Genomic DNA, 13,352 nt, shown 5'->3' with positions numbered 1-13,352 from the left:
AAGAGCTCGTCCAAGGATACATGGGCCATTTTGGGGAACAGGGATCTGAAGCCAGAACCCACCTATCAAACCAGATTTCCTCTGTGGATCTTGACTCCTGCATTTGCCTCTGAGTTATGTAAAATGTTCTGTGAGGAACTCAGTGTCCAGTGGTTGTACAGCCTGGCCAGAGATTCTCCAGATTCCACTGGGGAGGATTCCAGGTGGCTGCAGCTGGGGAGGAATGGACATGGAGGTGGTCTTGTGAGGACTGTGGGGGACTTGCCCCATAGCAAATTCTAACTGCATTGCTTGAAAATTAGAGTAAAAATTAGAGTCTTAACACAATTTTTCTTTTCCGTAGACCTTGGGTGAGTTTTTCTGTGTAAGTGGGAAAGGGGTCAGTGGAAAAGCTACAAGGGATCAGTTTGAGGGGATGCATTACAGAGCATCTCCACAGAGTGTGGCTTGCTCTGCTGCCCTGCAGCTTGAAAGGCAGGAGGGAGCACAGTGGGGTAAATTCCTCTGCAGGAATGCTTCCACATTTAACTTGATGTGTCCTCCCCCTGCTCTCCTCCAGTCCTGTCCAGCAAGTATTTCTGCAAGAGGAGGATGTAACCTGGGCTATTACTCTCCATTCTTCACAGGGTTTTCCTAAGTAACCTCAGACTCTCTGAGTTTATTAAGAACGTGAGATGAGTCACCTGAAAAAACACAAATATGGAAGGATCTGATACACCAATATGGAAAACTAATTCCATACTCTTAATAGTAGCTGCTACATAATTCATCTTAGCATATAGGAACAGATTCACATTGTTTCCTGCATGTTTTAAATTTTGCAGCTTGCTGATTACAACCAAAACTCTTCACTAGTTTGTCTTGTGTTTTTGCAGGGCAGAAACTACTGGATACCTTAGCTGAAACCTGGGATTTTTTCTTCAGTGATGTCCTGCCCATGCTGCAGGCTATTTTCTATCCTGTGCAGGTGAAAAAATTACTCTATTATCATAGAATCTTGAAAAACTGGAAAAAGTAACTTTACAGGTTCATCAGCAGATTGATGCAATCCTTAATTCTCTTTCCTTGGAGCAACCTCCCAGTGCAGCTGTTCTGTTTATTCATGTCATGCAAATGAGTTACTTATGCAAATGGTTTTGAAGTGCTTGGGCGGAAAAGATGAAGGGGAACTTTGAAAACAAAAGTGGAGTGCAGGGAGGGCAGGTTAGTCCATCTGCCAGTCACACTAAAAGGCAAAAAAGGTTATGAATGATAAACTGAAGTATTGCACACTGAAATAAGTGCAGTTGTGTTGATTTAAATATATGCATTTCCTTCTCTGCAATGTGAATTTTGTCTTTGAAGTCTCTCTGCTTTTGAAAAGATCAATTTGAGATCAAGTTCTATGCTATAAGTGGACAGCAAAAGTCAATGGAATTTGACCAGTTTAGATCAGCACAGATTCTGACTCCAGTAATTTTAATTTTAAATTAAATAACACAATAGATATTTGATCTTCTAATGTAGTGATAGCCAGACAGTATTGTTTATCACTGAAATCTCAAAGAAATCTGTTCCAGACAGGTGCAAGTGATCTTTGCAGTTGTTTACAGATGCCTACAGATTTTAGTGGGAACTTGGTGCCTGAATATATTTTGGTAAACTTCAGAAACCTCTTCCCACTTTTTCAAGTGGACTTTATGCCTAAAATGATTGCCCAAATGTTAATGATACTACCATCTTCAGACAATTACAAGTATGACGTCTGAATTCAGAGAAAATGCTGCTATTTCACTCTGAATTTTATTCTGAAAAGGAAGAGCTCAGTAAACATTACAGGGCTGCTTCACCCGATAACTTCAGTGTCACCAGTAGAAACTCTAAAACAAGAGAAATAAGATGTTATTAAAAACATACTGGAACACAATAGGTGATTTTTCTAAGTGCCCTGTAATTTAAATCCAAGATATTTGGACACTTAGAGATATAGTTAGGCTCTAAACCTTTTTTATGAAGCATTTGACTAAATTAGAACTCATTGAGTTGTTTTTGAAAATTGCACCAAACTTCCCTATTCTCTGTTGTGTTTCTGAGGCCTTTGAAAATATTTTGGTAACACAGGTCTTATCCCCTATCAGATGGAAATAATTACTTGAATTTCCAAAGGAACTTTGAGGGTTTAAGAGCCCTAAGTCCTATGTAAATTCAAATAGATCTAGTTGCTCATGTTCTGAAGTTTCTTCCAAAAACCCAATTGGTGCTTATGTAAATTCTATTAGTTAGCTCCTTCTAAATTCTATTAATTAGCAACTGAAGCAGATTTGGGGCCTTCTTTACTTCAGTTTAAATAATTTAGAAAGTGAAAAGGAATGGGTAGAGTTGGGTCAGGCTTCTTGATTCCAGACTTGAGTCAACACCAGTTGAATACCAAACCTTCCATGTGTCCAGCCAGGTATAGCCAAGGAAAAACTCCTAATGCCAGAAAGGGAAACAGCTTCACAGCTCCAAGTTAATCTCTGCAGACAGAGCTGGAGTTTTACTCTTCACCTGGGAGTTTTCAGGGTTCCAACAAGAAGGTATTGTTGAACTGAAAATAAATGGCTTTGAAAATGCAATATGAAACTTCAGCTCTGCTCCTGCTTTTAAGTGAAGCCTCTTCAAACTGTATAGAGGGGAGGATCCACAGTGGGCTGAGTCAGCATTCCTGCCACGTTTGAGGACAGTAAACAGGGAGTACTCAAAATCTTACAAAACTATGGAAATTCAACCAATCTGCTGCCTTGCCTTTTTAAAAAACTTCTGATACATTTAAAATACAAACCACTCATATATTGTCCAGCTCTCATCCCACCCCAACCCTTCATCCTCTCCACACACAGTCAGAAGAAGGTTTTCTCTCTGTGACTGAACTCTCACCATCTGTAGAGTTCATTACTGCCAAATCAGGTTTACTGTGTGGACTTAGGGGCTGCTCTCTATCCTTTGTTTTGTTTCCTTTGTGTTTCATTTAGGTTTACCATTCTTGTAATCCCTCAGGAGTGGAGGGAGGAATTTGAACAGAGGATTTTGAAGCTCATTTTCACACTGCTCATGATCTGTCTTGCTTTCTTTGTGTTTCCAAGGGAAAGGAGCCCTCGGTTCGGCAATTGGCTCTTCTGCATTTTAGGAATATAATTACCCTCAATATAAAGTTGGAAGATGCATTATCCCGTTCCAGAGCCAGAGTTCCACCATCTATTATTCAGATGCTGTTAGTACTTCAGGTAAATTGGTTACTTTTCTCAGCCTGTCTTTCTCTACTGCATTGCTGAAGTCTTCTTAAACAGTCCCTGATTTTGCTCATTCATTGAAAACTTCTTACCCAGAGTGCCAGAGCTTATGTGCTCCTGTGGTCATAGTATCTAAATCCTTATATTCTAGTATCCTAATGTCTAGTGTCAAAAAAATCTTATTAACCTAATATCCAAATTATCCAATAGAATAATAATAATAGTAGTAGTAGTAGTAATAGACTCTATATAATATGTCATATCGTATATAATATCTAATAATATAATAATAAATAATGTGACATATAATGGTATAATAAAATAATTTTGTAGTAATTGTACTAGCTAATATCCTAATATCTAAAAGTAGGCACTCTAGAGATGCTGTAAGATTGAGAGAGTGTGAGAGAACAGGCTTAGTTTGCAATTAGGCCTTGAAACATAAAGTTTTGCAAGCTGACAGGTGTGTGGTGATGACATGGTTTCCATTAGATGCTGTGTGTTGCTGCATTAGCAGTTCAGGATATGAAGCTTCATGCTTGGAATAGGCATCAAAGTGAATATACAATTAATACAACAGTGGTTGAATCATGGTCATACTGGGTCACTGGAACCAAATTTTATCAAAATTGGTGATACAAAAACATTAGGACCAGATAATGGTATTTTTCTTCAGTGTTAGATTTTTTCTGTGTATGTGTGTGTATAGTAGTAAGAGAAACAAAATGAGGAATTCCAGGCAAAAGGCAATTTTAAGATATTTTTATTTGCTTAATTAAAGAAAACATGAGGTATGATGTGCAGAAAAGAAATGAGGCAGAAGGGAAAGAGAGAACCAGGGGTGGATTTTTAAAGGGTGAGGAAATTGAGGTTTTCATGGCTTCTGATATTTTTATAAATGTTTCTTTGCTCTTCATCACAATATGAATTATTTCTATATCTGAAATTGTTTTGAAAAGCAGGATAATCTTATGAGACCAGTTTTGAAAATGGAGGAAAGGAGTAAGATTCTGTCTGCTGGGTCAAGAAATGGGATTTCACCTGTCAGTGAAATCAGTGATACCTCAGGCATCTCAGTGTCCATTTGTTGGAGTGTTTAATGGTGTGTTTAACCTGATTGTCTCAGAAAAAGATCCTTATTAGGAATGTCTACTTGGTCTTGTCTCCTCTCTCATAGCCCCCACCTTCCAGAAGCTTTTTGAAACTGCTGACTGATTGTGACACAATGACAGCAGTATGGGAGAGTCTCATGGAAACTTTCCTCTGGAAAGAGGAGAGGAGCCTCAGGGAAAAGATGGAGCATGGACTTAAATGTGTAATGATGCATCAAGGAATTCATATTCCATGAACCATGAACCCAGCTATGTTAGCAGACACCAGAGACTCCACAGGAGACAGTACCACTGCAAAAACCTTCTTCACAGGAATGTTCTTAGGTGTGGGGTAAACTGCCCACTCTAAATCAGGCTTCAGCAGCATTGTTGCTTACAGATTTGGTGATTACTTTAGGGAGTCTGTATTGGCTGTGTGCAGGATCTGGCTTTGAACGGACTCAGTGGTGAGCTGGCAACCGAGTAACATCCTGATATTTTCTTTGCAAATCTGCATTTTTCAGCAACCCACAGTGTTAACACTGTGGGTGCCTGTTTAGGGCAAAGGGTCAAATCTCTTGTTGCAAAGCTGTTCATGGAAATCAATAACCAAGTGAGAGGGAATTTGCCCCTGGGTGTTTATTTCTGCATGCTTGGCCCTATGGTTATGTGGTGGGGATGGTGAAAGTCTTTTCTCAGCAATAGCTCTGTTAATCGTGTGGTTTAAAATCTAATGGAAATTGTGGGAAAAGGTCAGAAGAAAATCTGGGAATTAGCTATTTACATACTTAGCGGTGTTAGTCGGTAGTTGGTATTCAGAGCAAAGACTTTTTTCTGTACTCAAATGTTATGTTAAACAAAAGCAAATTTTATACATTAGTGACATAATGGAATTTTCTCAATTTAGTTGAACGCCATTTGTTAATAGGGGTGGAAGAGAGCAATTCAGCTTTCCAGCTTGCACATGGTGGTCTTGTGGGCTTTGATTTCTTGGATTGAGAGATGATGTCTTGATGGGAATGTTGTCTAATCCTGATTTGTGTCCACTGTGAATACCTCTTCCACAAGAAACTTGGTGACTGGGGCAGACTCCCATAGACAGAAGATGCCAGTGATGTTGGCTCTGGACCAGGTGTTGAACTTAGTGCTGAGATTTCCTGTGTCTGTCCTTGACAGCCTCATGCAGCTGTGTGATGTAGTTAAGGAATAGATCATGTTCTATAAGACAGCAGTTGTAATGTCAGAGGTTGAAATGCACCACTTTGTTCTGTTAGACTGGATTAAAGTGGCAGAGCTTTGGGAACTAATGCAGGGTGTATCTGGTATTATGTTTTAGCTTCTCATGGTGTAGGGGAAAAGCTCTCTCACTTTGTCAGGAGAAGACACTTTCCTTTTTGGACAGAAAGGGAAATTTTTTAAAGACTGCTCCATTTAAAGGAGCAGAGATCAATCCTCAGGTTAATTATTATACTTGGGTTCTTCAGTTCAGTAGAGCTACTTCTCACCAGTGCTATAACCTGGTGTGATTACAAACCACCAATCTTTCAGGAAAGAGAACACTGGGAGGAATGACATTCCTGTTCTGTCAGTCAGTGGTAGTTTTATCACAGCTTGGAAGAAGGGCCTTCTACCACTCGCTCAGTTACAAAGCACAAACTGAAATGTTAATCCTTTGTAGCTGCTCACAGGCAGCACAAGCTGAAGTGCCTCCAGGACGCTCCTGATTTAAGTTGCAGGGAGTTCAAGAGCAGAGTTATGGGTGAAGGAAGTAAAAGAACTAAAAGTGCTTTTCAGCACAGAATGATGCACAGGAGCTCAGTTTGGGTGAAATGAGGGTACTGGAGGGAGAGGAATAAACAGAGGAAGATTTCAAGAAAGAACTTTCTGAACCAAAGAGCAAAACTACCACTATCTGACTTGCTTCTCAAAGTATGTTGTCAGAGGTTACCCTGGCTGCTGAAACTGGAACATTATCTCCAGGTATCTCTCCTGAGGACTGAGAAGGCTGAAAGAGAAGAATTAAAGAGTGTTTATCTGCATCTTTCAGTTAACATCAGGATTATTTGAATTCTCAGGATCTCTCAGGGTGACCTGACATATTTGGAAAACTGAGAAGAGCACAACACAGTATCTCTTGTGCTGAGGGAGGAGGCCTCACAAAACATAACACAGTATGTCTCATGCTGGGGGATGAGGCCTCACTAAATATAAGCTCTGAAGAAAACAATAAAACCTGTGGTTTCCTCTTTGGCTCTCTGTGCCTTGCTTGAACTCCCTTGACTGTTATCTCTCTCTGTTAGGGAAGACAAAATAAATACATAAAGCTACCCAGTGTGACCTTTTTGTTATTTCTGCAAAGTTCCTTCCACTTTAAAGGAGTGGAAAAGTACATTGCAAGGTCTGAAATGCAGAGAGTGCTGTTTTTCCATCTCAGCAGCCACACATCAAACTAAGGACAGCACAGTGGTTAAAAACAAAACCTTTGCTATCAGAAAGCTGCAGCTGTAGAGGTTGGAACACTGTGATGCCACTTGCAGTCAATTCTTCATGGCCACAGGTTTTCACAAGTGGTGGTTGCTTTTGGGAGGTTTTCTTACTAAGTCTCTTAGACCTGAGGCATAGGTTGAACAAAGTGGTGTGGGTGTGAGGTTTCCACATGCTTTTAGCTTCTTTTTACCTTTATCTGAGTTCTTGGTTGAGAAGACACAAAAAGAGGAAACCAATAAATAAATATATTGTAGACCTTATTTAAATATAAATCACCATATCAAATGCTTTCTCTGGGTTGTGCATAAATTTGGATTTTTTTTCCCTTCCTGGTGAAAGGGATGGTATGTTTGTATTGTTTGCATCAGCCCCATAAAGAGTCAGGTAAGAAATCCTGCAGCCAGGACACAAAGGGAAGAGCCCTCTGTTGCCTTGTGTTCACACATGCAAAACTGAGAATTTGGCCCTCAAGATTCACACTTCAGAGTGTTTTGTAGATACATTTGTTCCTGTGCAATATTTTCTGTTTTTCTGGTTTATTCATTGCCTCTATCAGCAAGTGCAGTTTGCAGTAGTTGAATTGACACAGGTTTGTTATCCTGGAATGAACTTGTATTGCTGGGATTTTGAGCAAGGCATAGCATCTGATGAGAAGTATTTGTCATATTTGATCTTGAGTTTCTTCATATTGTTGTGTCTCTTGGGGCAGAGGTTGGGGAGCAGTGGTGGTTGCTCCTAACCATTCCTGACTGGCAGGGGCTTGATCAGTAGTAACTCCAACACAGCCTGTGCTTCTGCACCACAGACCTCAGTAGTTCTGCACTCATGTGGACACTCTTTCTAACTAAGGACAGAGGAAGTCAATTGCCACCTGAAAAGAGGTTTTCTTTTCAAATCAAGTACTCTCCAAAACCAGCTCTAAACATATCTGACAACACCATGTGTTGCCAGTTTTGTAAACTTAAGCAGTGGAAAAACAGGAAAGCAACATAAAATGGTATAGTTTTCCTTTGTTATATGTGAACCTGTCTCATGAAACCATATCATAATAATTTAAATGTGCATCTTGTCCCTCATCTTTAGCAAAAGGATGGTTTTTTTGAACGTAACCATAACTTTGTCCATACCAATTAAACACAATTATTTTTGAAGGCAGTTTGCCTTGTGCAGATTCCGTTTGGATGTTACACTCATGGTGCATTTTAAGAGTACCTCATGTTAGGTGAAATGTCAATTCTGTGAAGGATACTGGTTACTTAACCAGAGGTATGTCTTCAGGAAGAGGTGGTTAAACTAAAATAGATGTCTCCTAGAGTTTGCCCCTAGTGATGAAACCAGTCTATTAAAACAAGTACATTGCTAGGCAGGTCCTTAATCCTTACCAAAATAGAATGAAATCAGTAAAATCATTCTTAACTTGAATTAGTGTGTTGTTCCAGACCCTATAACTTAGTTGAGTAAGAGAGGGAGAAGGTTTTAACTAATTGCATTCATCTGTGCAGATGTCTTTTGGGCTAGTACATTTAATCTGGCATGAAAGATAGCATAGAAACTTTAACTGTTGAAAAATTCTGAGCAGGGAGTGCTCCCACAGTGCAAGAATCCTTTGAGTCAGGGTGCTTTAATACTGGAATTCATGAATTGTCTACAGGAGGAATAGAAGAAAGTTAAACTAAGCTGCCTTTTAAGGAAAATTAATTAAACCTCATTAGAAGTCTGTATGGACACTCATTCTGAGTATTAAAGGAGTAGGAAGGGAGGCAATTAATGATGCTTCAATTCTCCATCAGAGGCCTAAGCATAATTTATCTTTTCAGATTTCTGTTCTTAATTCAGTTCATATAATTTCAATTCCTGGAATGACCCCAGATAGACAAGGCAGAAGGGAATAGTGACTTTTGAATTGCCCAGGACACAACAGTTGGGGTCCTCAGGAGCTGGCAGAACTTTTTGCCTATCACAGACCACAGAATTTTGAGCCATCCCAGGTGCCACCTGGATGCTTTACCAGCACCTGGCACAGAAGGTTTTCTCTCTGTGACTGAGCTGTGTCTGTGTGGGTGGCAGAGGCAGCCAAGCCTGTGGTCAGGGTGGCTGCTGCAGCACCTCCCATCCTGTCCTGCTGGGATTCACTGGCATTGTTCACAAGAGAAATGTCAAAAGGGATTTCTAACAGTAAAGCTGCACTGGGTCATTTCCTAGTGTTGCAAACTTGATCTTTCCTGTGGTTTTTGGTGCCAGGTCACCATTGGTTCCCAGCACTGATCTAGGGCAGGGTATGCAGTGGCTTGGCTGGTCCCTGAACAGCCACCCTGCCCCTGCCTTCTTACTGCCCACAGCTTTCTGTCCAGGCACAAGGTGAGTAGAGAAGCTTCCTGCCAGGAGGTTGAGAGGCAGCCTGTGTGCTCATTCTTCTGCTCTATGGCTCTTTCCTGTGGCACAGAAAGGGCTGCACAGTGCTCCCTGCACTTTGACCACTGGTGCTTGCTGATAGCACAGCTTCCTCTCCCATCATCTTGCTGGTTGCATTGACACCTTTTACTGTCCCATATGTTGCCTTCTGACTCATTTCTTCCCTCACTGAATTTTATTTTCCCATGGGAGTGATTCCTGGGGTTTTGGTGCTTGCCTCTTTCTCTCTGTATGCTACAGGATTTTATTATTATGGGAAAACCTGTTTCCACTTAAGCTAACAGGGTGATAAAACAAGTGATATAGAATGTCTCAGCTTCAGCCTTCTCTGCAGAAGGTGCACTGAGAAGAGAAAGAATTGTGAAAGGTGTGGAACTGCCTTCTCTGGCATACCACCAAGCCCCCATCCCCAAACTTCTCCTCTCCTAGTGTGTGGTTGCCAGTGCCACGATCAGCAGCCCATGTGATCAGCATGGTGACACTACACTGGTGGCATAGGGACTTCTGCAAAGGGCAACTGCTTTGTGGTGTGCTTCTTCCAAAAATAAAAAGGCTAATTTGTTGTGATTTACTAAAGATAGGGGAATGATGGAATGAGGCATCTTTTCTCCCATGATGAATAGACACTGTTAATTGTCTTCTATCAGTAATTTCACAGTCTTACCCTTAGTTTTGTTGCAGCTGCATGAGAAACAACTATGTGACAAGGTGATATGTGACACATTCTGTGAAATTCATTACCTTGCCACTAACTAATTATTACAAGCAATTAAAAGGTAAACAGATGATCATGTAATAGAGCAGGACTCAAATTACATTATTTGATTTAAATCATTATCTGTTGCGAATCTTCTTCTGTTACCAGTGATCTACATGGCAGCGGCAGCAAAACTTCTGTAGCACAGGGTTACAGTGATGTGACAGATGGTGCCAGCACAGTTCTGCCCAGTGCCCCCAGTTAAGGCTTTGGCATGAGAAAAGCGGCTAGCCATGGCTGTGGTTTGGCTGAGAATTCATCCATCAGGAAGAGGGTGGAAGCTGTGGTGGGACAAGGCAGGTAGGCAGAGAGGGATCGTGCTCCTGAGAGTGGATCCAGAGGCCTCTGGTTTGAAGTCATTAGGCAGAGCTTTAGTGCTTTCTGATCCAAATGCAAATCAAAAACCAGGGATACTTCCTCTGGCAAGAGAAAGAGCCATCATTTAGCCTATGTGAAATCTGTCAGAAAAGTGCTTTGCAAAATACAGTACTTGGAGTGACTGTTGCATAAAACCAATTAAATTTCTTCTAAGGAAGCTGAGAGCTGTCAGCTGCTTCTGTTACTGGACACCGGGTATCTCCAAGCTTCCTTTATTGCTAGGCAAGAGTCTTCATGCACTGGGCAGTGTATAAACACAATGAAAACATGGTCTCTGCACTACAGATTGTGCAGCCTGTTACATGAGAGAGTAGATGTTTCTGGATGGACAATCGGGGAATGGAAGGAAACAAAGAGACAAATATCTTAAAAGTGATTTTATGACTGTTAAAATAATAATATATCACTGACCTTGGTGGTCAGAAGTTCCTAAAAGACCTCCTTGTTCTCTTGTAGGTTGATTGTTGAGCTCCCAATAAAAAAAAATATATCCCTCATTCCTCCTGTGTCACTAATGAGCCTTGTTTAGTTAAAGAGAACAAAACCTTGGAACAAGCAGTGGGATATTTCTATTGTTTCTCCCCTAACACATGAGAACAGATGTCTAGGCAGGATGAAGTTAATGCAGCTCTGCTAAAGGCCTTGTGTAGCAGAGGTGGAACTGGGCAGTAATTGCCTGAAAAGCTCTAGAATATGGTGGTACATATAGCCATGTTGATAATGTTTAAAACAGAAGCAAGGAGAAGACTTGCTCCCTGGAGATGGCTATGTGATATTATGTGAGTTAAATTAAAGCACTGGCCAGCACTGATGGGAAAAAAAAAAATTGTTTCAGTATTGCCGAGAGGTAGGTCAGGGCATCTCTTGGTTTCCATTTCATTTAGCTCTCTATGGTTGTTGTAAGAATTCTGAATACTGCTGAATTTTGCCTGAGTGTGGAGTTGCCACATCCTTGGCAGGTGATGGACGAGGGAAAGTCAGCCCTTGAGAGTCACTGCTGATGGCTAATCCTGATCCACAGACTGTTTGTGTTTGGGGAGTGCACTGGCTGTGAACTCACATTTTGTATGCTGGTATTTGTTTGCTTTCTCCACACATTGGGTTCCTGAGAAAGGGTATTGGCTCTAGATCCCATCAGTTACTTTCCAAGTATTTTGAACTGCCAAAGACTTTTTTACTGAAATTAAACTGTTATCCAGGAATGTGCTGTTTTCAGCAAAACTTTTGCAACAAGCCAGGAGGGCTGCCTCAGGCCCAGGCTTCCTGGACTTCTAAATTTATGTGCTCTGGGATTGATGGAAGCTCAGCCTCCTCAAGAGTAATTGCAAAGTGTCAGGATAGACAGGTGATCTGCTGCTTTCTGGCTCACAGGGATGAGTACTGGTGTTGCTACCCGAAATAGTAAAAAATTTAAAAAATCCAGAAGGCACAGCTGACATATCTGCTCAGTCTATTCAAGTGTATTTCAGAAAAGAAGAAAATCCTTGGAGTAGAATCAGTCACCTTGGAAGGGTGAAGCACCTTGGAGGATGCTCATTAATGATTTAAAAGGGGAGTGTGACTGGAAGGCAGTGTCAGAAATCCTTACAAGTGGGTAACAGCAGTCAAGTTAATGTTTGTGACTCTTCAAAAGCTTTATTTGGATGTCTCTTCAAAACAGTCTGGATGCACTGAGGGAGGGCTATGCCATCCTTTTTTCTCTTTGAGTGGCTGCCTGAAAATAAATGTATGATGCATTTTCTTAAAATAAATGAGAAAACACCCAAGGCTAGGTAAAAGTCTTGAATGTTCAGACTTAAAAGTCATCAATTCCCCAGCAATGTTAGATGAGCCTAAAGTGTATAGATCAGCAATAATTTCAGGAGGGAGTCTAAAAAAAATGAGATTTATTCTCCTGGACATTAGACATCACATCTTATTATTTGGCAACTCATATGTGATCCCTGCATGGGGCTGCATATGCATTTCCACGCATGTGTGCATTTGCCTGTGAGTGTAATGTGGTAGTCCTGAAGCATTTGTGAATGCAGATAAACGAAGTCCGGCTCAAATGTGTTCCATAAACAGCTCTTCAGGTACACTCATCTTTGTGTTGATTCATTTTTTCAATTGTTAGAAAGTCATAGGAGCTTATTTGACTGCTCTGGCCTGTGCCCAGGGGAGTCACTTAGGTTGGAATTGGACAACCTCTACCCCTAAACCTATAAAAGGAAGAAAGGCATACCATTATTTTCATTGGGTCTTAATTAGTGAACTGGCTGCTCAGCTTCTGCAGAATCCTAAGCATTGTATTTAAAGCCCCAAAGCAACTTCCTTACTTTCAATGATTTTTTTACTGGTCTTACCTTTGCTTTTTCTTTTGCAGTCCCATATAAAATGTTTATTACAGTTTAAAGAAATGTAAGACATTGGTTATCTCTAGGTCAGGCAAAGACTAACCTGCTTTTAGTGTTTCGTTCTTTCTGGAAAGAAAAATCTTATTGCTGCTTATCCCTGTGCAGCCAAGCCATTTGGAAAAACTCAGCAGCTGAACACAAACCATGGCTGGGTGTTTTGTCTTCCTTATCTTTTGTCTGTGCCTCAGTGCCACCAGTGAAAGGAAGGAAGAGAGAGAGCAGCTTCTCACACTGACATTAACATAATTTGGCACTTGCTGGAGATTAAAGTGAATATGACAAGATCTTTCTTTCTGAGGCAGTAACAGGGATCTGGAGTGCTGACTCCTGTCAATATGGCAATGGCAAGCTCCTCTGTGTCTCTCTCTTGTGACTGCTGTTGCTATGAGAAAAGCAAGAGGTATGGGCTTTACCAATATGCCAGTGCTTTAGGATAAAATGAAGAGAGGGAAAAATAATGTGAGGCAATGCTATCTAGGGGTCATAAGAAGACAACCATGAATTATGCAGTTGCATCTGTCCAGTCTGTGCAAAAAGGATACCAAATGCCTAGGAATGAACATGTAATGCACAGGGCACAGCT

The 13,352-nt window shown here is 40.8% G+C and overlaps 1 protein-coding gene across 4 annotated transcripts in view; it reads left to right on the top strand.

The window, feature by feature from the left end:
- PRR5 (proline rich 5) overlaps nt 1-13,352 on the top strand; it is a 60,143-nt gene that overhangs the window by 30,796 nt on the left and 15,995 nt on the right. For all 4 annotated transcript variants that reach the window (XM_083859339.1, XM_083859340.1, XM_083859338.1 and 1 more), the window contains 2 exons: nt 876-967; nt 3,102-3,242. In XM_083859339.1, the coding sequence (XP_083715465.1) occupies nt 876-967; nt 3,102-3,242 (233 nt within the window). The remainder of the gene's footprint in view (nt 1-875; nt 968-3,101; nt 3,243-13,352) is intronic.

Source organism: Zosterops lateralis (assembly GCF_965231275.1).
Source record: "Zosterops lateralis genome assembly, chromosome: 4".
In the NCBI taxonomy this organism is placed as follows: domain Eukaryota; kingdom Metazoa; phylum Chordata; class Aves; order Passeriformes; family Zosteropidae; genus Zosterops; species Zosterops lateralis.
This window is presented reverse-complemented; position numbering and strand designations above follow the sequence as displayed.